Below are 24,104 nucleotides of genomic sequence, written 5' to 3' on the forward strand. Positions count from 1 at the left end.
AATTTGGCATATTGTAAGAGCTCTGGTCTTCCAGCCAGACTGCCTGGTTTCTGATTGCAGCTGTTACTTCCTAGCTGTGTGTTCTTGGACAAGCTACTTGGTCCTCCTGTGCCTCAGTCCCCTTGACAGTAAAATGAAGATGATAGTAACAGTATCTGTCCATGACTAAATGAGTCACTCCACAGCCCAAGGCAAATGCTCCATCAGTGCTCAGTATTATAATTGTGATCATGCTGGTGTTAAGCATCCAGGTTTGGGGTCAGGATCTATCTAGGAAATAATTCCTGACAAAGTTTTCAGAGATCCTGGAATCCATTGATAAGGGTGGTTGCAGTGTCTCCTCTCTAGAATATTTTAGAAAAGAAAAGGCTAAGAGGCTGGATGGGGTGGCTCATGCCTGCAATCTCCGCACTTTGGGAGGCTGAGGAGTGTGGATCACTTGAGCTCAGGAGTTTGAGACCAGCCTGGCCAACGTGGTGAAACCTTGTCTCTACTAAAAATACAAAAATTAACCCAGGATGGTGGTGCGTGACTGTAGTTCCAGCTACTTGGGAGGCTGATATGGGAGATTGCTTGAGCCTGGAGGGTAGAGGTTGTAGTGAGCACTCCACCTTGGGGGACAGAGTAAGAACAAGAGAAAGAAAGAAAGAAAGGAAAGAAAAGGAAGGGAGGAAGGGAGGGAGGGAGGAAGAAAGAGAGAGAGAAGGGAGGAAGGAAGGAAGGAAGGAAGGAAAGAAAGAAAAAGAAAGAGAAAGAAAAGAAAACAAGAAAAGAAAGAAAGGAAAGAAAGAAAGAAAGAAAAAGAAAGGAAAGAAAGAAAAAAGAAAAGAAAAAAAGATGCTAAGCGATAGTTATCTGGCTAGCCTTAGCTAGTGATAGGAGGAACGGATATTCTAAAGATACCAGTAAACCGTAATGTCCACACATGGATGCATCTAATCCTTACCACACACCAGTGGGGTGGGCAGTATGATCCTCATTTGACAGGTAACAAGACGGACTGGATGAATGAGTGTTCCACAGCTAGATCTGTTCCTAATAAATGGCAAGACTGGGCTTTGAAATCAGGATGTGGCTTTGAATTCTGGGTGGGCTAACTCCTAGATGTGTGACCTGGAACAAGCGCGTTGCCTCATGTTTTTTCAATAGTGCTTGGCATACAAGAAGTGTTCAACAGCTGGCCCAGTGATAATCTAGAATCACTGCAGCACAGTGGGGAGGGGGAATTTTGTAACCTGGGTTCTCACCTCAGCGTGTGATCATGGAGTAGAGAGCTTTGAAACCTGCTTGAACTTCAGTTTACTCATTTGTAAAACGGGAAGAATAGCACCAACTTTGGAAGATCATCCTGAGCTTAACGCTGTAGGAGGTAGAGGTCAATGTGAGTGGACGGTGGAGCCAGGACTGTAGCCCAGGTCTTTCGGGTCATGCTGTGTGCTCTTCCACTTCCCTGCCTCACTGCACAAATGCGCTCCCCACGCCCACGGACGCCCCAGGGGCGCCAGGCGCTGCTCTAGGCTGAGACTCAGCCGACTCAGACAAGGGCCCTGCCCTCTCGCCCCATCTCATCCTGGAGAAGAGTACCCTCTTCTCAGAACAAGCATCTCACTTCCGTGCACTTGAACCTGGTTTGTGGCACTGCAGGGTACTTTGCAAAGCTAAAAAGTAGTTTATGCAAAAGGGAGATTCTTTTTCCTTAGAGGATTTGCTTTAGAAAAGTTGTAATCACAAATTCTTTTTGAGACACACGTAAATTTTTTTTTAAGCGAAATAACATTTCCTCCCAGTTTTACAACTCAAGAATGTATTTTCTCAAGGACTTGGGAGTCATCTCTTTGAAATGTCATCCCCGTCTCCCAGTTTTGTGGGAGGGTAGGAGCCCAGCTACCAGAGAGCACCTGGCTTCAAATTGTAAACCTACCTCCTGTCATAAAGATAAGAAAAATTCATTTTTCCTTTGGATAAAGGCAATTGGCAAACGCAAACGGCCACTGCATTTACCAATGGCCACTCCATCATCAGGCGAATTTAAGATGAACTCTGCGACAAATGGTGTAGTGGAGTCCCCTCCCCGGAGGACTGTCTCGTTTACCTCGGGAGCATGCGTGGGGTAGGTTGCATCCTCCCGGCTGTTTGATACAGGATGAGATTTCTGTCTTTGCAGCCTATTTGGCGGATTGCTTGTGATGCACATCACATGCTGGTTTAATGTTTGTTCAAGACCCAAACTGCAGTGGAGTTTTGAGGGTTGGCAGGTTTGTTTTTCATTACACGTCCCCGACAGTATAAACCGGCGTAGCTGGACAGGGCCTTGGGAGAATCTGGACAATGGGAGTAAGAACGAGCGTCGCCTCCTACGCCCGCGGCATCTGCAGCAAGCCTGCATCGCGCGCCCCAGGGTGGCAGCGCAGGTCTGGGGCTGCGCCACAGCCGCGCCCGCAGAGCTATTTTTAGCCGCTGCAGCCAGCCGGGCCACCAGACCGGGTGGGCGGCATCCAAGAGCGCCCCGCCCACCGAGGCCCCGCCCACGCCGCGCCCGGAGCCGCGCGGCTCAAAGCACCCGGCCCGGATCCCAGAGCCCGCGCCCTGCGCCGGCGGCAATGAAGATCTGGAGCTCGGAGCACGTGTTTGGGTGAGGCCGGGCTGAGGGCCGCGGTGGGGCCGTCCAGACGCCGGCTCCTGCTCCCGAGCCCGGCTGGAGCGGTCCAGGAAAGGCTGGACCTCACAGCGGGCCTCGCGGAGTTCCCCGCCCCGCGCCGGCCGTTCCCAGACCGCAACTTCGGCGTCCGGGAGAGGGGCACGCGCGCTTCCCCGGGACCGCGGTCTGGGTGAGGCTCTGCGCCGGGTCCGGCCTCTCCCCCGGCGTGCGCAGGGGCCTGGCGGCAGGCACAGAGGCCCCGCTGGTGGTCGACAGCCAGGGCGGGGGCAGCCGGAGCGGGGGCGGCCGGGGCGGGGGCGTTCGGAGCCGGGGGCGGGGGCGGGGGCGGCAGGAGCTGGGGGCGGGCGGGGGCCTGGCGCTCTCTGCTCTCCTTATTGTCGGGAGCTGGGCAGGGGAGAGGCCTGCAAGCTGGCGCCTTTGCTGAGATTGTCATAAACCTTCCGCGGGTTTCACGGAGGGCCCACGGCGGGCTGTGAGCTCTGGAGGAAGCTAAAAGGGAAGAAGGCATTTGGGGGGCCCTGGCCCTGAACTCACTTGTAGGCATGGAAGGCCTCCAAGCCAGCGTGGAAAACCTCGAACTGTTTAAAAATGCGCCCCCGGCACACGGATGGAAGTGGAGGTCATTATCTTGAGTGAAGCCAGGCCCAGAAAGACAAGTATCGCATGTTCTCACTCCTAAGTGGGTGCTTAAGAATGTGTTCACATGGGTGTAGAGTCAAACGTCAGATGATGGAGACTCTGAAGGGTGAGAGGGTGGGTGCAAGGAGGATAATGAGGATTGGTTAATGGGTGCAAGGCACCTTCCCGGGTAATGCATACCGTAGAAGGCCTGACTTGATCACTGCGAAATTTATGCATGTAACGAAATTGCACATATACTCCATAAATTGTGCAAATAAAAAGAAAAAAGTGCCCCCCAACCTAAGTGGTATCTTTTCCTTAAGTCAGTGATCTGTGACACACTGAAATGATTCTTTAATGTTTATTTACAGCAACAAAGATTTTTTAATTATCTGACCTCACTTAAGCATTAAACATTTTATTTTGGGGGGAAAAAAGTACTGCGTGGAAGGAAATTGTCATCCTTTGACTCTTTTTATTTATTTATTTATTTTGAGACAGAGTCTCGTTCTTTCACCCAGGCTGGAGTTTTTTTTTTTTTTTTTTTTTTTTGAGACATAGGCTCGCTCGGTCACCCAGGCTGGAGTGCAATGGTGCAATCTTGGCTCACTGTAACCTCCCCCTCCTGGGTTCAAGTGATTCTCGTGCCTCAGCCTCCTGAGTAGCTGGGACTACAGGTGTAGGCCATCATGCCCGGCTAATTTTTGTATTTTTAGTAGAGACAGGGTTTTGCCATGTTGGCCAGGCTGGTCTCGAACTCCTGACCTCAGGTGATCCACCCGCCTCGGCCTCCCAAAGTGCTGGGATTATAGGTGTGAGCCACCGTGGCTGGCCTGACTTTAAACATGTAAAATTATAATAAAAATATATCAAGTGGTTTCAAAACCTCTGAAATTATTTTTCATGAAGCCTTTAGACTTGATGGGATCTAATTTTTTGTATGGCCTGCAGTGTTTCTCAAGTGGGTTTCCATCAGCAACAAGGATGGGGGCATCACTGAGCCGTCTGGATGCTGTGGACAGTTAAGTCATTGCATACCAGGAGTGCCAGGCGGTTGGGGCTCAGTTTTCTCATGGAATGGCCGAGGTCTGCCCTAGAGGTTTGTGAAATGTCTGTGGACAAGCACAAATGAATAGCCAGCTGTGAAAAATCACAGTTGATGCTTTTGAAAATTGTTGCAGCTGCTAACTCCCATTTTTTTTTTAAGCTTTACCGAAGTATACTTTACATACCATAAAATTATACACATTTTAAGTGTATAATTCGTTAAGTTTTGCTAAGTATGACCATCACACACACAATCCAGTCTTAGAACACTTCTGTCCTCCTGCAGAGGTGCCCCATGCCCATTAGCTTCACATTTTACCCCATTTTCACCCCTGCCCCAGGCAACCAGGAATCTTTTCTGTTTCTATGAATTTGCCTTGTTGGGACATTGCATGTAAATGTCATCCTGCAATATGGGGTGTTTTTTGTCTGGCTGCTTTCACTTAGCATGATTTTCTTGAGGCTCACCATGTGGTAGAGTGTCCATATTTCGTTTCTCCCGTCATTCATTTTGTATTCCTGGCACCCCGCCGGGGCCTGGCGCCTAGCAGGTGCTCAGAAGGGGTGAGGAATCTCACATGGAGATCAGATGTCCTTCCAGGACAGGGGGAGCCATCCACCAAAGGAATTCCGGTCATCCCTGGAGCTGGCTGTGGACTAGGTGCTCATTCTCTGCCATAGACTTTTGAACTTAAAAGCAAAGGGCCGTAATGAAGCCTGACAAATGTGGAATGTGACTGGCCGAGGATGCTGTCATTGACCTGTGGCTGGACGGGTTATGAATGATGTGGTACCATGAGGTGGTACTATGAGGTGGCACCATGAGGTGGCATAGCATCCAAATGACAGTACAAATTGGAAGTCTGGCTTCCTGGCTGGACTTACTGTGCAGTTTTCCCCTTGTTTCGTCCATTGAAACCCCTGATTTTTTTCCTTTGAGGATTATAGACCTTTCTTTTTCTTTCTATACTTAAAGAAAAAAAAGTTTGTTGTACTGTTAGGTGAACATTTGATTGGAAATAATAAATTTACTTTTTTTTTTTTTTCCTTTTTTTTGAGGCAGAATCTTGCTCCGTCGCCCAGGCTGCAGTGCAGTGGCGTGATCTTGGCTCACCACAACCTCTGCCTCTCGGGTTCAAGCAATTCTTGTGCTTCAGCCTCCCGAGTAGCTGGGACCACAGGCGTGTGCCACCACGCCTGGTGAATTTTTTTTGTATTTTTAGTAGAGACAGGGTTTCACCATGTTGGCCAGGCTGGTCTCAAACTCCTGACCTCAAGTGATCCACCCACCTCAGCCTCCTGAAGTGCTGGGATTACAGTACTTTTGAAATGAAATAATTAGGCACAAACACTTTTGATCTTATCAAGATTTCTTCCTGTGTCCACATTGAGAAGAAACTCCGCCCCTGAGATCACTCACAGCAGACAGCAGTGTAAATACTCGGACAAAAACAGAGAGCCCGGGGAAAGGCCACTGAATTAACGTGTGTGTTACCTAGACAGGGGTGAAAGTAGTTTAAATATAATTAAAAATATATGGCCAAAATATAGAAAGGGGCATTTAAGAATGGACAGGGTTTAAAATGTCTTCTTCCCAGCATTGAGGTTTCAGGCAGACCTATGACAAAATCATCAGTAACAAAGCCCATCACAAATAGAATTCCCCCAGGGTTCAAGGCTGCACACACCTTTGATTCTGACAGCTGCCAGGAATGTCTGGCCATGCCTGTCTCAGGGCAGGACGGGCTTTGGGGCACGGGAGTCATGCCTAAAGCAGGCTTGCCTTCCAGCTAGGGGCAGGGAAGAGAAATTAAACATTACAGATGAGTTGAAGCCTGCTCTTCCCCTCCCCACTGCCGTTCCGCTGTGTCTCCTTCCCTGCAGGCAGCCATGAGGATGAGTTTGGTGGGCATCCTTCTAAGGGGGTCTATATTCCAGATGTTCACTTTACCGCATCTGTGTATATGCATGTGTCATATTGTCTTCTTTTTTTTTGAGACGGAGTCTCGCTCTGTCACCCAGGCTGGAGTGCCGGGATGCAGTCTCGGCTCACTGCAAGCTCCGCCTCCCGGGTTCACGCCATTCTCCTGCCTCAGCCTCAAGAGTAGCTGGAACCACAGGCACCCGCCACCAAGCCCAGCTAATTTTTTGTATTTTTAGTTTAGCCAGGATGGTCTCCATCTCCTGACCTTGTGATCCGCCTGCCTTGGCCTCCCAAAGTGCTGGAATTACAGGCATGAGCCACTGCGCCCGGCCTTTTCTTTTTTTTTTTTTTTGAGGTGGATTCTCACTCTGTTACCCAGGCTGGAGGGCAGTGGCAGGATCTCAGTTCACTGCAACCTCTGCCTCCCAGGTTCAAGCAGTTCTCCTGCCTCAGCCTCCTGAGTAGCTGGGATTACAAGCACCTGCTACCACGCCCAGCTAATTTTTGTATTTTTAGTAGAGATGGGGTTTTGCCATGTTGGCCAGGCTGGTCTCAAACTCCTGACCTCAAGTGATCCGCCCACCTGGGCCTCCCAAAGTGCTGGGTTTACAGGCGTGAGCCACCGCGCCTAGCCCTATTGTTTTTCGAAAATCCATCCATATGAGATGTCTATGGATGTCTACATAAATATATGTAGATATAGATAGATATTAATAGCCGTGTGAATGTGCCACCATTCTTTTTCTTATTGAAGGGCATTAAGTTTTCCCCTTATTACAAATCGGACTGCGTGACCAGCCCTGTGTCTACTTCCCACTCAATCAAGGGCCCACTTAGGCCAGTGGATTTTAAGCTCTTCAGCCTCAGGACCTCTTGACTTAGCAAAATCCTAAACAGTTTTGCTTATGTGGGTTATATCTGTCAATATTTACCATGTTAGAAATTAAAAATGAGAAATTGAAAAAGTTAATTCATTAAATTTAACAATAATAAACCTGTTATGTTAACATAATGTTTCTGAATAAAAAACTGTATTTTCCAAAAATTAGTGAAAGGAGTGGCGCTGTTTCTGTTTTTACTAATATCTACAATATCTGGCTTAATAGGAGATAACTTTATTCTCGTATCTGCTTCTGCAGTCTGTGTTTGGCAATATATAGTTTTGGTTGAAGTGTATGGATAAACCCCAGCCTCACACAAACATGCAGCTGGAAAAGGTGGGAGTATCTTAGTAGTCTTTTTAAGTAATTATGGCTATTCTTTCCTACTATGACAAAAGAAATGGTAGCTTCTTAACACTTAGTTGGAATACAAAACCTGAAACTATAATGAATAGAGTATTGAGCTCTGAGGCCTAGCGGGGGGAATCGCTTGAGCTCAGGCGTTTGAGACTAGCCTGGGCAACATAGTAGACTATGTCTCTACAAAAAATAAATACAAAAATTAGCCAGGTGTAGTGGCTTGTGCCTGTAGTCGTAGCTGTTCAGGAGGCTGAGGCAGGAGGATTGCTTGACCCCAGGAGTTTGAGGCTACAGTGACAGAGCCACACCATCTCTTAAAACAACAACAAACCCATTGGCCTGTCCTGTATATGAATGAGTCTTTAACCCAAGTATGACTTGGAATCGTTGGGAATATAGGCCTCTACTGAGCATGCAACATGGGGCAGTCATCCAGCTCCTGGTAGCAGATACAAGTTTTCTGAAATTTCAATTATCGCTTTATTTATTTATTTATTTTTCCAAGACAGAGTCTCACTCTGTCGCCCAGGCTGGAGTGCAGTGGCTTGATCTCAGTTAACTGCAACCTCTGCCTCCCAGATTCAAGCAGTTCTCCTGCCTCAGCCTCCCAAATAGCTGGGATTACAGGTGCGTCCCACCACGGCCTGCTAATTTTTGTATTTTTAGTAGAGACGGGGTTTCGTCATGTTGGCCAGGCTGGTCTCGAACTCCTAACCTCAGGTGATCCATCTGCCTTGGCCTCCCAAAGTGCTGGGATTACAGGCGTGAGCCACCATGCCTGGCCAAATTATCACTTTAAAGCTCAAATTTTATCTTTGGCAGCAAATGCTATCAGTTGTTTTCCTTGAAGCACAGGCTTACTTTGTTAATTTTCAAGAAATCATCTGCCAGATCCCCAAGTCTGAATAAGCAAAGTTTATCTGTTTTTATTGTTCTTTCTGTTTATTGCTCTTTCAAGTACAAGAGGCAGGCAGTGGAAAGCAGCAGAGAGACAGGGGCTCCCACTCAGAGTGAACAAGTGTCGGCGCCCCTCAGACACCCCACAGTCGAGGGACTTGGGCCGCAGCAGCAGCAGAGGCGCTCTGGTGCACTTCTGTTCCCTCACACAGAATATCAAAGAGAAGAGTACTCGGGGGTCAAGCAGTCATAAAACTAATCACTTGGCCATTTAATCACAGATGTCCCTAAGAGAAACTGGCATTGTTTCCCAAGTGCACAGCAGTGAGGACTGCAGTGACCACATGCAATTTGGAGCCCCGCCTTGATGCTGGGAAGATACTGGCTCTGTCCTTTTACATTTGCAGAATCAGTGCAAATGTCAATACAGCAAAAAAGGCCAGTCATTGGCCGGGCACCATGGCTCATGCCTGTAATCCCAGCAGTTTGGGAGGCCAAGGTGGGTGGATCACCTGAGGTCAGGAGTTTGAGATCAGCCTAGTCAACATGGTGAACCCCCATCTCTACTAAAAATACAAAAATTAGCTGGGCGTGGTGGCTCATGCCTGTAGTCCCAGCTACTCAGGAAGCTGAGGCACGAGAATTGCTTGAACCCGGGAGGTGGAGGTTGCAGTGAGTTGAGATCACACCCACTGCATTCCAGTCTCACTCTGCAACAGAGTGAGACTTGGTCCTCCCCCCACCCCTCCACCCCTGCCAAAAAAAAAGGTCAGTCACGTCTCAGTAGCACTGTGACAACAGTTGTGTCTGGAAGAGGTCTTGGAGCCACCAGGGTGTGCGGCCCGCATGCTAAGGAGCAGCTGATGGAGGCCTTGGGTCACTTGGTGGTGGGGTGTAGCAGGCCTATTATCTTGTTTTTGGCTGCCTACATCTTTTTTTCTTTCTTTTTTTTAGAGACGGTCTTGCTCTGTTGCCCCGGCTGGAGTGCAGTAGCGCAATCACGACTACTGCAGCCTCAAACTCTTTGGCTTAAGTGATTCTCCCATCTCAGGCTCTGGAGTAGCTGGGACTATGGTTGCGCTCCACCACACCTGGCTAATTTTGGTATTTTTTGTTGACATAGGGATCTTGCTCTATTGCTCAGGCTGGTCTTGAACTCCTGGTCTCAAGTGAACTTCCTGCCTCGGCCTCCCAAAATGCTGGGGTTACAGGCATAAGCCAACACACCTGGTCTGCCTAAATCTTTTTTTTTAAATTTTTATTTTTTTGTTTTGTTTTGAGACAGGGTCTCACTCTGTCACCCAGGCAGAAGTACAGTGGTGCGATCTTGGCTCACAGCAACCTCTGCCTCCCAGGTTCAAGCGATTCTTCTGCCTCAGGCTCCTAAGTAGCTGGGACTACAGGTGTGCGCCACCAACCATGCCCAGCTAATTTTTGTATTTTTAGTAGAGACTGGGTTTCACCATGTTGGCCAGGCTGTTCTAGAACTCCTATCAAGTGATCCTCCTGCCTCAGCCTCCCAAAGTGCTGGGATTACAGGCATGAGCCACTGTGCCTGGCCTTAAATCTTTTTAAGACAAATTTTTTACTATGAAAATTTCACAACTATGCAAACATGGAGAGACTGGAATACTGAGAGCCGGTGCCACCCCCATCTTAACAGTTACCCTCTGGCAGCCAGTCCGGGGTCCTCTGTGTCCCCACCCACTGCTCCTTCCCTTGGGTTATTTTAGGCAAATCCCAGACATCATGTAATTTCCTCCTTCTTCATCTTCTGACACTGTTGGTGCTTAGAGAGTCCTTTGTTACTCCTGTTCATTCCCCAGCACAGAAACCAGCTTCCCTTAGCCCGCCAGGCAGACCCACCACACACAGGGTGTCACAGCATTTAGGGCACGTGTATGTGGGGAGCCATCCATGTTGGGTGGCAGCAGAGGCCTCTTGCCCTTGGGGGATAGGATTCCCCAGAGGTCTCTGTGAACAGCAGCAGCAGAGGAGGCTCCTGCCGCCTGGTTGGGGATCTCTGAGTAGGCAGTTCTCTGCTCCTCTTGAAAATAAACTTCGGCACATTCCTCTTCTGCCTAAACAAGGTGGCTGAGAACCCTGACTGATTTTGGCAGGGGCGGGGTGTCCATTTTCAGCTTCTCTGGGTAAACTGCTCCCATTAGTGCCTGTGCCAGTTTGTGTCCACCAGCAGCACTTCCTGTTGTCCTATTTCCTATACCCATTCCAGTACTCGATATTACCAGACTTGTCTATTTTTGCCCATTGAAAGTGTGTCAGGCTATTTTTGTTCTTTCTGTTGTTGTTGTTGTTTTTGTTTTTTTAGACAGGCATTTGCTCTGTCACCCAGGCTGGAGTGCAGTGGTACAATCATGGCTTATTGCAGCCTTGACCTCCAGTCTCAGGTGATCCTCCTGCCTCAGCCTCAGCCTCCCAAATAGCTAGTACCACAGGGGTGTGCCACCATGCCTGGTTAATGTTTTATTTTTTTGTAGAGATGAGGGGTCTTGCTACATTGCTCAGGCTGGGCTCGAGCTGTTAGCATCAAGCAGTCTTCCTGCCTCAGCCTCCCCAAGTGCTGGGATTTACAGGCATGAGCCACTGTGCCCAGACAAGGCTATTTTCTTTTCTTTTTTTTTTTTTTTTTTTTTTTGAGACGAAGTCTCACTCTGTTGCCCAGGCTGGCGTGCAGTGGCGCAATCTCAGCTCACTGCAAGCTCCGCCTCCTGGGTTAACGCCATTCTCCTGCCTCAGCCTCCCGAGTAGCTGGGACTACAGGCGCCCGCCACCATGCCCGGCTAATTTTTTGTATTTTTAGTAGAGACGGGGTTTCACCATGTTAGCCAGGATGGTCTTGATCTCCTGACCTCGCGATCTACCAGCCTCGGCCTCCCAAAGTGCTGGGATTACAGGCATGAGCCACTGTACCCAGCCAGACAAGGCTATTTTCTTTAACCAAAGTGTGTGCTATTGACTTGCTGTGCTTAGACGTCATCATTTTAGAGATGTTGAGATTTTATTATTATGTTTATCATTTTCCTCCATTGTTCTGTTGCTATATGTATTAACGTGTGGTCATCCTGCTGTAATTAGTAAAATTATTTATTATGTGTATATTTTAAGCAGATTGTATTTAGTTTAAATCATCAGCCAGAAAGATGTAAGTTTTTTTTTTTTTTGAGATGGAGCCTTGCTTCGTTGCTCAGGCTGGGGCGCAGTGGCGCTATCTTGGCTCACTGCAACTTCCGCCTCCCGGGTTTGAGCAATTCTTCTGCCTCAGCCTCCCAAGTAGCTGGGATTACAGGCGCCTGCCACCATGCCCGGCTAATTTTTGTATTTTTCTTAGAGATGGGGTTTCACCATGTTGGCCAGGCTGGTGTTGAACTCCTAACGTCAAGTGATCTGCCCACCTTGGCTTCCCACAGTGCTGGGATTACAGGCATGAGCCACTGCATCCAGCCCTAAGATGCAAGAATTTTATATGAAAGAAACATTATTTGAGATAAGCTTAATGCAAAAATCTCTCAATGTTTAGATTATTTTAAGCTTAATGTTAGAAGGCATACCCTATTCTGCTTAAAGTAATGATTTCTATGGGAACAAGTCTAAGGAACTTAACTGAAAAGCCTTCAGATTATTCATTGAGGAGGCTCTCCTGGGAGACTGGGACCCTTTCTGCTTCACATGTATCTCTAGATTCAACTTCCTTACCTAGATCTGGGGTCTGCTATGTCCCTGACAGTTCTTCCCTAAACCTCAGAGAGACGAAAGGGCTCCACTCTGACTGAATTCCTAGAGTGATCAGGACCACCCAGTCTTGGCTTCTTCATCCCCCTCTTTATGTTAGCCAGTGGAATGCGTCAACTTAGTGACACAATTGCATGGTTTGAAAAACTGAACATAAGTGTTCTATTGTTAAGAGAGGATTCTAGGCCAGGCCCTGACCATTTAGAGGCCACCGAATGTAATAGAAAGAACAGGTTAGGGAGCTGCGAGACCTGGTTCTCATCTGGGCCCTGCTGCTAACTTTCACCTAGGACAAGAGTTTGATGAGGGTAAAGTAAATTAATGATCACTCTGTTATATTGAAAATTGACCTCAAATATGGAACAAAAAACTTCAATATCCTTATAATCTTTCATATTTCATTTGGAAATTTCATTTCTACAACTTCATCCTAAGGAAGAATTAGATATGTTGAAAGACTAATGTACACAAATGTTCTCTACTGTTATAATTTATCATGTAAAAGTGGAAGCAATCTATATAACATAACCCACCACAGAGGACTGGTGAAATATACACAGCCACAAGATGACCTAGTGTACAGCCGTTTATAATCATATTCCTGAAAATGGCTTCATGATATAGGAAAATGTTTATCAGCAGTTATAAAAAGTGGATGGTAAACCCATATATTGAGTATAATCCCAGTTTAATTTTTCAAGATGTGTGTGCATGTGCATATATGTGTGTCTGCATGCATATGTGCACACATGTGAATGTGATGGTGCATATATGTGTGCACACATCCGGGCTTGCCTCTGGGCTGTGTCTATACATATGCTGGACAAACCTCTCTGGGCACTTTTGAAGAAATGATGATCTTGTCAGAATGTTTGTCCTTGCAGGAGGCTCAGAGGCTTCCTTGGAGAGAGCACACCTTGAAGGAAGGGTGGATTAGGACAATTAGGGCAATAAAGTGACTTGCTAGCAACCCCTCAGCAGTCCGGGGGAAGGTCCATGCTAGACAGGTGTGGTGGCCCCTTACTTGGCTCCCTTCAGACATGTGTCTGACCCCTGCAGGTTTCAGGCCTAAACAAGTACAGAGCTCTGGAAAGCAATGGGTAACTTGCAACCACTCTGATGGCAGGAAATAAAACAAGGGGAGGCTGAGTGTGGTGGCTCATGCCCGTAATTCCAGCACTTTGGGAGGCCAAGGCAGGAGGATTGCTTGAGGCCATGAGTTTGACATCAACCTGGCAACATAATGAGACCTTAAAAATTTTTTAAAATAAAAAGCTGGGCTGGGCACGGTAGCTCACGCCTGTAATCCTAGCACTTTGGGAGGTGGAGGCGGGCAGATCATGAGGTCAGCAGTTTGAGACAAGCCTGGACAACATGGTGAAATCCCGTCTCTACTAAAAATACAAAAAAAATTAGCTGGGTGTGGTGGCGGGCACCTGTAGTCCCAGCTACTAGAGAGGCTGAGGCAGGAGAATCACTTGCACCCGGGTGGCGGAGGTTGCAGTGAGCCGAGACAGAGCCATTGCACTCCAGCCTGGGTGACGGAGCAAGACTCCGTCTCAAAAAAAAAAAAAAAAAAAGTTGGCCAGGCGTGGTGGCTTATGCCTGTAATCCCAGCACTTTGGGAGGCAGAGGCAGGCGGATCACTTGAGGTCAGGAGTTCCAGACCAGCCTGGCCAACATGGGGAAATCCCGACTCTACTAAAAATGCAAAAATTAGCCAGGTGTGGTGGTAGGTGCCTGTAATCCCAGCTACTAGAGAGGCTGAGGCAGAAGAATCACTTGAACCCGGGAGGCGGAGGTTGCAGTGAGCCCGATCGTGCCACGGCACTCCAGCCTGGGTGATAGAGCGAGACTCCATCTCAAAAAAAAATTAATTAATTTAAAAAGTTAAGTTGGGCGTGGTGGCTCACGCCTGTAATCCCAGCACTTTGGGAGGCCGAGGCGGGCGGTTCACGAGGTCAGGAGATCGAGAACACGGTGAAACCCTCGCTCTACTAAAAAGCAGAAAAAAATTAGCCAGGCATGGTGGGGGGCGCCTGTAGCCCCAGCTGCTCAGGAGGCTGAGGCAGGAGAATGGCGTGAACCCGGGGGGCGGAGCTTGCAGTGAGCTGAGATCGCGCCACTGCACTCCGGCCTGGGTGATACAGCGAGACTCCGTCTCAAAAAAAGAAAAAAAAAGTTATTCAGGTTTGGTGGCACACTCCTGTAGTCCCAGCTACTGGAGGTGGGGCAAGAGGAGGCTGAGGCAGGATGTTCACTTGAGCCTGGGAGGTTGAGTCTGCAGTGACCCTGATGGCACCACTGCACTCCTGCCTGCTGGGCGACAGAGTGAGACCCTGCCTCAGACAAACAAAAACCAAGGGGCTGCCAGGTGCCGAGGCGTGCAGGTACTGAGCCGGCGGCCGGGGAGGGCTCGCGGAACTCCTCAGATTTGTCGGAGGAGCCTTTCATTAAAGTGAAGAGACCAGCGGGTTGCGCAGACCTGGCGGCGGCTTTTCCTCCCCTTTAGCCTTGCGGCCCCGGCCCCGGCGCTTGCTCACCGCCGCCTATGCTCTCCCCGCAGCCACCCGTGGGACACGGTCATCCAGGCGGCCATGCGCAAGTACCCGAACCCGATGAACCCGAGCGTGCTGGGCGTGGATGTGCTGCAGCGCCGCGTGGACGGCCGCGGCCGCCTGCACAGCCTGCGCCTGCTCAGCACCGAGTGGGGGCTGCCCGGCCTCGTGAGAGCGGTGAGCGGGGCGGGGGCTGCGGCTCCGAACGCGCCCGACCCCCCCACTCCCGCCCCCGCCCTCTCCTGCGTCCCTCCTCCCCTCGTCAGTCCCTCTGCCGCTCTGGCTGCCATCGGGGTGGGAGGGCGGCCGGGGGGGCCTTTCCTGAGGTCGGGGTCGCGGGGTGGGGGTGGCGGTGGGGGGAACTTCCCTGAGATCAGGGGGCGCGGGCTGGGGGGATGGTGGGTTTTCCTCGAGATCAGAGGGCGTGGGGGGGGGGTTGGTGGGGGGTCTTCCTTGAGATCGGGGGCGCGAGAGGCTCTGCCCGGCGCCTGGCGTCTGGCATCCCCATCTGCTCTCCTAAAGGGCCCAGACCTGCTGGATTAGCACCGCCAGGCGCCCCTCCTCCTGGCTTAATCGCCTCTAAAGCCCAGCGTCTGCAGCCAGCCGCATCCTAGGGCACCAGGATTAGGCTTCACCATGGTTCAGCCTCCCACGGCCTCTTCCCCAGAGCCAGGGAGGTCACTGGAAATGCGAATCTGAGCACGGCTCACCCCAACCCGGCCCCCGGATCTCGCCTCCACCTGCAGTCCACGCCCTGGCCTGGCACAGGCCTCTCAGTCAGCCCAGCTCCTGCTGCAGGGGCCTGCACCTGCTGCCCCCAGCCCGACACCCCCACCCTAGCACTATGGTGGTACCTTCCTCTTTGGGGCTCTGCCCAGACTCTACCTGGCAGAGGAGCCTCCCAGCTCCACTGCCCGCAGCCTGTTTTATTTTGCCGGGAGCATAGTGCTACCGCACACTCCACTCTGTTGGAATTCATTTCTTTGCTCAGTGGCTCACCTGCTGGAGCAGAAGCGCCCTGGACAGAGGGTTTTGTCTCTGTCCGTTGCTGCATCCCATGATATCATTTCTTGAATAGTGAACTAATTAGTAAATGCAATGGTATTCGGTGGTGATATGAAGTAGAATTTTTAACGTTCCACTATGCTAGTTTTGCTTTGTTTTTTAGATTTTAGGAACCAGTAGGACTTTGACATACATCCGAGAACATTCTGTGGTGGATCCAGTGGAAAAGAAAATGGAACTTTGTTCTACCAATGTAAGCAATGGCCTCAGATGAGAAAGGGGCTCAGCGTGTCTGGGTGGTGGTGCGTAAGGCCTTAGTTTAATTATATTTCCAGCCCACCTTTGGTCTAGGTGTTGCTTGTTTTTAATAGAAAGGCTGAATTCATTTTATTATCTTTTTATTCAAGTATAATAAGTATATAGAAAAATGCACATAATGATGAATTGTCACAAAGAACGCACCTCTTAACTAGCAGGCAGGTCAAGCAACAGAAGGTCAAGCAACAGAGACCCCTTGGGCACCCCCCACAGGATAACCACTGTCCCAACAACCAGCAGACGTTTTTGTTTTTTTAAAGATTGGGTCTTGCCCTGTCACCCAGGCTGGAGTGCAGTGGTGTGGTCATAGCTCAGTGCAGCCTCGCACTCCTGGGCTCAAGTGATCCTCCTGCCTCAGCTTCCCAAATAGCTGGGACCACAGGCATGTGCTGCCATTCCTGGCTTTTTTTTTTTTTTTTTTTTTTCTCATAGAGATAGGATCTCACTGTTGCCCAGGCTGATCTCAAACTCCTGGTCTCAAGTGATGCCTCCCAATGGGTTTTTTTTTTTTCTTTTTCTTTTTTGTTTTTTTATTTTTGATTTTTGAGACAGAGTCTCTCTCTCTTATCTAGGCTGGAGTGCAGTGGGTCTCAGCACCCTGCAACCTCCACCTCATGGGTTCAAGTGACTCTCCTGTCTCACCCTCCCAAGTAGCTGGGACTACAGGTGTGTCCACCAACAGGCATTTTTTTTTTTTTTTTTTTTTTGAGATGGAGTCTCGCCCTGTCGCCCAGGCTGGAGTGCAGCGGCGCGATCTTGGCTCACTGCAACCTCCACCCCCTGGTTTCAAGCGATTCTCCTGCCTCAGCCTCCTGAGTAGCTGGGATTACAGCCGCGTGCCACCACACCTGCTAATTTTTGTATTTTTAGTAGAGAGGACGTTTCACCATGTTGGTCAGGCTGGTCTTGAACTCCTGACCTCGTGATCCACCCGCCTCGGCCTCCCACAGTGCTGGGATTACAGGTGTGAGCCACCGTGCCCGGCCCAACAGGTACTTTTAAAGCTACTTCCCCCCTTCACTCCTCTCTCACTTCTCTCAATTAAAAAACGTATATTGGCCTAATGCAAATGCAAGAACATGTTGGGGAATATGCATGGGCTAGGAAAATTATTTATTTCATAAAATAATCCTTATTTTCAGCAAATATAGAAATGGGCTATGGTGGGTGAAGTCAGCAGTGCCCTCATCTGGCCTCCCTTTTCTGTCCCCAGTGCCATGGTTGGCTCTAGCCACCACTATTGACTGGTTCTGCCAACAGTATCAAGTGCCTGCCCGGTACCCAGCACAGTGCTAGGGATGGGGAATGCAAGGATTAAGATATTTCCTCCTGACTGGCTCTGTCATCGCACGGTGGGCATCTAAACAGCCCATGTAGGTGGCAGTAGCAGGAGCTCCCCTAAGTGGCTATGTGAAGGTAGGTGACAGGGAGCCTGGCAGGACTTCTGCATACACACTGGCAGTGGGCGCCCTTGAGCCTTAGAGAGCCACAAACAGATGGCGTTACAGACTAAGAGGGGAAGGTGGTGTGGGAGGGAGAAGGCTGGAGAGGGGCAGGCACAAGACCACAGAAGAGGAAGAGGAGCTGGAGGTCGTTTTCATGGTAAGAGGGAGCCACTGAGAGTTTGTTGCAGGAAGGTGAGGTAGCCAGGTTGTGTGTTGGGAAGAATACCTTGGCATCCTTGTGGAGAGAGGGCGGGGGGGATGTTGGGACCTGAGCCAGGGAGACCAGTAGTCCGGGCAGGTAATTGTCCAGGTGAGAGGTAGCAGAGGCCACCTGGGGTGAGACATGGGGAATGAGGAACAGGAGGCTCACGGTGCAGCTCTGCTCTCTGGTTAGCGCGCCAGGCTGAATGGTGGCCCATGAGGGGCAGGCGTGAGAAGAGAGAGGTAAGCTTGCTTTGCACATCTTGAGTATGCGGCCCCTGCACAGCAGGCTGTGGAGTGTCCAGCCTGAAGCTGAAGGTGTGGCCAGCGGTGCTGCAGTGAGGGAAGGGCGACCTGGGCCCAGGGGCAGGCAGGGCTGGTGGGTGCAGTGGGTGGGGACAGGGCTGAGGAGCAGGTCATCCAGGCGGCTATGCACAAGTACCCGAACTGGTACCTGGGCAGCTCCCCATCTTCTCAGCATCTTGTGGGAGGCCCAGTGTTTGAAAGAAAGTGGAGCTGCTCTGGTCCTGCGGCTCCCCTGCCCCAACCCGAGGGCCTCGGGAGCTCCTATGAGTTTCTCAGGTGGCCATGGGAACAGCCCCCCAGGATGCTCGGTGCTGTCGGCCAGCCACACTCTGCCCAGCTGGGAGCACCTTCCGTAGAAGGCAGCAGGTGCATCCCTGTGTGCTGAGATGAGGCTCTGAGCCACCTGCAGGATAGAGCCTAGCTCCTTAGTGTACTACCTGGAGTTCTGCCAGTGTCCCCTGGTCCTATTGGCTCCTTGTTCCAGGCTGCACGAAGTCACAGGAGCCTGTCGGGGTCCCCACTGGCTATTCCTGACAGCTTATGTATTATGTTCTTTCTGCCCCCCAAAACCAATATTTACTTATGAAATTCCACTTTATCCTTCCAGAAAACTCAGTTGTATGTAAAAAGGTGCAGTTTATGCTCCAGTGAAGTCTGATGGAAAGGAAACGGGGTTTGGAGCAAGACAGACATGTGCTTGCATCCTGAAGCCATCGCTAGATGGCCTGATGACTTGGGGATGCTATTTACATTTTCTGAGTCTCACATTTCTTGTATAAAAAAGAAAAGAACAAACCTCAGAGAAGTAAGGTTTACGAAACACAGCGACTTGCATAAAATATTGCACATAAAATGACAACAGCTAATCAGAGTTTAATTTGTAAGATATTTCTGTTGAATGTAACGCCCATACACGCGAGACTCTTGATAACCTGGCACTCTGTAGGAGGAGAGAGATTTCCTACTAACCATTTGCATTGGGACAGTGAGGCTAGGGGCGGGATTCAGTGAGAGATTACTGAAAAAAATGAGTATTTATCCCTATGGAAAGGTTAATTTGCTTTTCACTGTTTAAACTTTTTAAAACATGGTCTTTTATCAGAATTGGCGTTTCGAAAAGAGGGTGAACTGGGTTAAACAATGAAGCAATTCTAGAGCTCTGTTGTCCAGTGTGGCAGCCACCAGCAACATGTGGCTATTTAATTTTAAGCTATTTATGGCCAGTGCGGTGGCCCACGCCTGTAATCCCAGCACTTTGGGAGGCTGAGACAGGCAGGTCACCTGACTTCTCTGAGGTCAGGAGTTCCAGACCAGCCTGGCCAACATGGCGAAACCCATCTCTACTAAAAGTACAAAAATTAGCCAGGCATGGTAGCGGGTGCCTGTAGTCCCAGCTACTCTGGAGGCTGAGGCAGGAGAATCGCTTGAATCTGGGAGGGGGAGGTTGCAGTGAGCCGAGATCGTGCCATTGCACTCAAGAGTGAAACACCATCTGAAAAAAAAAAATTAAATTAATTAGGATAAAATAAAATTAAAAATTCCGTTCGTCAGTCATTAGCTGCATGTGTTTGTGGCTACCATATCAGACAGCATGCATAGGACATTACTGTTATCACAGAAAATTCTGTTAGTGTGGCTCTAGAGTTCCAGTGTTTAAATTGGTTTTGACAAAATATAGGCTGGGCGCAGTGGCTCATGCTTGTAATCCCAGCATTTTGGGAGGCCGAGGCAGGTGGATCACGAGGTCAGGAGATCAAGACCATCCTGGCTAACATGGTGAAACCCCGTCTCTACTAAAAATACAAAAAAAAAAAAAAAATTAGCCAGGCCTGGTGGCAGGTACCTGTAGTCCCAGCTACTGGGGAGGCTGAGGCAGGAGAATGGTGTGAACCCAGAAGGCGGAGCTTGCAGTGAGCCAAGATCAAGGCACTGCACTCCAGTGTGGGCGACAGCAAGACTCCGTCTCAAAAAAAAAAAAAAAGAAAATATAGGCTGGGCCCAGTGGCTGACACCTGTAATCCCAGCACTTTGGGAGGCCAAGGTGGGAGGATCGCTTGAGCTCAGGAGTTTGAGAGCAGCCCGGGCAGCATTGCAAAATCCCATCTCTACAAAAAATTTAAAAATTAGTCCGGTGTGGTGGTGTGCACCTGTAGTCCCAGCTACTCAGGAGGCTGAAGTAGGAGGATCACTTGAGACCTGGAAGTTGAGGATGCAGTGAGCCTTGATCACGCCACTGCACTCCAGCTTGGGCAACAGAACAAGACTGTGTCTCAAAAAATAAAAAAAGAGGCCAGGTGTGGTGGCTCACGCCTGTAATCCCAGCACTTTGGGAGGCCGAGGCGGGCGGATCACGAGGTCAGGAAATCAAGACCATCCTAGCTAACATGGTGAAACTCCGTCTGTACTAAAAATACAAAAAATTAGCCAGGCGTGGTGGCGGGTGCCTGTAGTCCCAGCTACTCGGGAGGCTGAGGCAGGAGAATGGCGTGAACCTGGGAGGCAGAGCTTTTAGTGAGTTGAGATCGCGCCACTGTACTCCAGCCTGGGCTACACAGACTCCATCTCAAAAAAAAAAAAAAAAAGAAAGAAAGTATAAATGTACATAAGGAGTTAGTCTGTTTATAGGAAGTGGTACTGGAGGAGACAAGAACCCTGCAGTCTCCATGTAGATTCAGAGTCTGTCCCATCCAGTCCTAGGAGACAGTGCTCCGTGGGCTGCCATGGGTAGGTGAAAAGCCTTCTCTCACTTATGTGGACACACAGGCCTATTTGTCCTTTTCTATAGTACAACTGCTGATAGTTTTGGCAGCTTGACTGTACCTTGAAGGCCAGAGCCCTGCTCACGTGTGGAGTGGGACATGGGAAGAAGACAGATGACAGTTGCCAGAAGGAACAGCAAAACCATGGTTTCCTAGGACTTAATGTGGTCGTATCTCCTATGCCTAAAAGTTTCTTCTGTTCTGGCCCCACTAAGTGCTAATTTTGGGATGGAAGAGTATGGGCAGATGGTTTCGGAAGAAATGCAAGAGAAATACAATCTAAACCTTTTTTTTCTTTTTAAGATCACACTCACAAATTTGGTGTCAGTTAATGAGAGGTTGGTGTACACACCTCATCCAGAGAACCCAGAAATGTGAGTCATCTCCTGTGGGATTGACACATTGAATGCCACGGGTGAGGGCAGGGCAGACCCTCCTCTCTCTCAGGGCTGGTCAGCCCCTTTTCTTCTTGCTCTTTTGCAGGACCGTGCTCACACAAGAAGCCATCATCACTGTGAAGGGAATTAGCCTCGGTAGTTATTTGGAAAGTTTAATGGCCAATACGATATCGTCCAATGCAAAGAAGGTATGTATCTCAATCCTAGGAGTCCTGTGTGTGCTCTGGTTGTTAAGTGCCAGATTAAGAAATGACATTTTTAGTCTCATCAGTCTTCCTGGCTGGGCATGGTGGCTCATGTCTGTAATCCTAGCACTTTGGGAGGCCAACGCAGGTGGACTGCTTGAGGCCAGGAATTTAAGACCAGCCTGGCCAACATGCTGAAACCCCGTCTACTAAAAATACAAAAATTAGCTGGGCGTGGTGGCACACCGCTGTAGTCCCAGCTACTTGGGAGTCTGAGACATGAGAATTGCTTGGACCCATGAGGCAGAGGTTTCGGTGGGCTGAAACACCACTGCACTCCAGCCTGGGTAACAGAATGAGACTCTATTTCAAAATAAATAAATAAGTAAATACATACATACATAAATAAATAAAATCCTGAGTGCTGGGGCTCTCCATTTATGCTGAGCTCATAATGCCACAGTATTTCAAAACTAGGGTAGGAAAAGGCTGACCCAGGTCTGAGGGAAGTGTGTCTGTGAAAGCCAAGGGAGCCACAAAGTTACTCTTCTCAGTAGAGAAAGTATGGGGTAAACCTGGAGCATAAACCCAGCCAAGGCAACTACCACTTCAAAGAGCCCAAATGTCATAAGCTCAGTTACCAAAGCAAACTAACCCACAACATCAGAAATACAAGGTGTTCACAGTGTCAGGTAGGCTATTCAGGACTTACAGTAGTTTCCTATTTAATGGGAATTGAGTGGCTTTGGCTGAACCTCTCCAGCAGTGACGCTTCCATGGAGCCTGCTGCCGTCTTCACAGCTCCTCTCTGGCAGGATTTGGCAGTAAGCTTTGTGGAGGTGAGAGGAGAAAGGATAGATCCCAGGAGGCCATCCATGGCACTCCCTTTGTGTCCAGGGCACTGGAATGGAGGCAGAGATTGTTCTAGGAGTCCAGGTTGCCCTCCCCTCCAGCAGAGTCGATGGAAAGCGCTTGAATGTTTGGGAGGAAGATGTTCCGCACATTTAAAGGATGCCACTTGCCAGGGCAGGGGCTTTGCTTTTCACCTGGGCCCACCTCACAGGCTCATGTCTTCCCTTTGTCTGTCTCTCATACCCCTCACTCTTCCCTTTCCTCCCTCTTTCTCTTCCCCCCTTTTTGGGGGTCAGAAGTGAGTCTTCATTTTTGAGATGAGTGGGCGAGTCGTAAGGCTGTACTTCCCTTTCCAATGTCCTTCCATGCTTAACTCTCCAACTAGTGGAAAACTATTTAGGGCTTTCATTTAGTCTCATCACCAATAGAAGAGCCTGTCTATCTAATTTTGTGGAATCCAGATTTGAGAAATAGAGATTTGAGCAGCTTAGCTCAGTTCAGAGGAGGTAGGGCAGTGAAGGCCAAAGGGGGAGAGCTTTGTCCATGCTGGAGGAAGGAGACCAGATCTCACCCATCGTTGTTTCCAATGCTTGGCTTAGGGCAGAAGCCCTAAATGTTTGCCAAACAAAATATTATAAGAGGAAGGGAATATTCAGTGAGGCCACAGCTACCTTAGACCTTTTGTGTGAAAAAATTGGGGTAAACTCAGCGAGGGCAAATTGGCTTTCCTTTATTTCACTTTATTAGAGGTTGTGTTGAAGGCTTAGGAGAGAATCACTGCAAGGTGGGGAGAGGTGTTGTGCCTGGAAACAGCGGAGCGGCCTGAGGGCAGGTGCAGGGGATGGGGTTGGGGGTGTGTGGAGTTGTCACCCTGGGCTTTCCTGGCCTCCTGGGGCAGCCTCAGCGCTGGGATTTGGGAGGTGAGGGACAGGACTTGCCGTATTGAGCTAAGCGGGGCGCTGGTTTGCTAACACAGCAGTGACTCCTAGGCACTGTTTTCCTTCCCCCTTCTGAGCTGGAGGAACTGCCTGCCTGTGTGAAGATCATTCGGAAAGGTCACTGCTGTGTCTCCTTGTAACTGCAGCGCTTGCCTTCTGCAGTTTAGCCCGTGGACTTGTCGCTTGCTGCCTGCAGCGGGAGGCGGGACGACCCACTCAGTGCTGAAATCTTTCTGTTTTGCAGGGGTGGGCCGCTATCGAGTGGATAATTGAACACTCTGAAAGCGCTGTGAGCTAAGGAGGCCTGTGCCTGTGCTTGTGATAAATGGTGGTGAGTACAGTATTCACTCACCCGGGAGGGCCCTGTAGCCTCTTGTGACCCATGTGCATGGTGCACATGGCGAGGGGATGCCAGAAATATGCAGCTGCTGGTGGCTCTCCAGGCCCTCTGGGTCGCATGGTGGCAGCTCGGCCTCTCCAGCAAGCCGCCCTTGGGCTGGGTTGCTGAGGTGACCTCAGTGACTGTGCAGAGTCGGCACGAGTGGCCAGGCCTGTCCTGACAGGGCACTGTCCTTTGGGTGCATCTGCACGTGCTGCTGTGAGCGAGGTCCTGTGCCCACCTCTTCACTTGCCCCAAGCCAGTGCATGGCCACACGGCTGCAGCCGGCCATTTCCTTTTAGCAGTGGAAGTCTTTTCTGGCGTTTCCTTGAGCTTCACAAACATTCCCTGGCTTCTTGTGCCATCAGCAGCTGGACTTCTAGTGGCCCTGCCCCGATGGCCAGCGGCCACCAGGGCCTGATCCCTGGGGAGGACGCGCCTCCCGGGGAGGCTGTGCTGCGCTGCTCTGGGCCGCAGTCCACATCTCATCCACATCTGTCCCCCTCTGTCCCCCGCGTGTGTGGGTCCGGGGATCCTTAAGAACTTCGTGCTGATTTTGCCTGAGTCACTGAAGCCACACTTTGCTCTCCTTGAACCCAAGCCGGGGGTGGCCATGGGCCT

At 49.9% G+C, this 24,104-nt stretch overlaps 1 protein-coding gene across 7 annotated transcripts in view; it reads left to right on the top strand.

Annotated features, from left to right (window-relative positions):
• The first annotated feature begins 2,147 nt into the window (after positions 1-2,147).
• Positions 2,148-24,104, top strand: part of PRELID3A (PRELI domain containing 3A) — a 29,209-nt gene continuing 7,252 nt past the window's right edge. For 5 of the 7 annotated variants that reach the window (XR_010121399.1, XR_010121400.1, XR_010121401.1 and 2 more), the window contains exons 1-6: positions 2,150-2,632; positions 14,706-14,874; positions 15,866-15,955; positions 21,035-21,105; positions 21,215-21,317; positions 23,349-23,435. Coding sequence is in view for 3 of the 7 variants with exons in the window: in XM_055239141.2 (XP_055095116.2) it covers positions 2,187-2,632; positions 14,706-14,874; positions 15,866-15,955; positions 21,035-21,105; positions 21,215-21,317; positions 23,349-23,402 (933 nt within the window). In the remaining 4 variants the exon portion in view is untranslated. The other 2 variants (XM_055239151.2, XM_055239172.2) reach the window with 2 other exon arrangements.

Source organism: Symphalangus syndactylus, chromosome 1, assembly GCF_028878055.3.
Source record: "Symphalangus syndactylus isolate Jambi chromosome 1, NHGRI_mSymSyn1-v2.1_pri, whole genome shotgun sequence".
NCBI lineage: Eukaryota > Metazoa > Chordata > Mammalia > Primates > Hylobatidae > Symphalangus > Symphalangus syndactylus.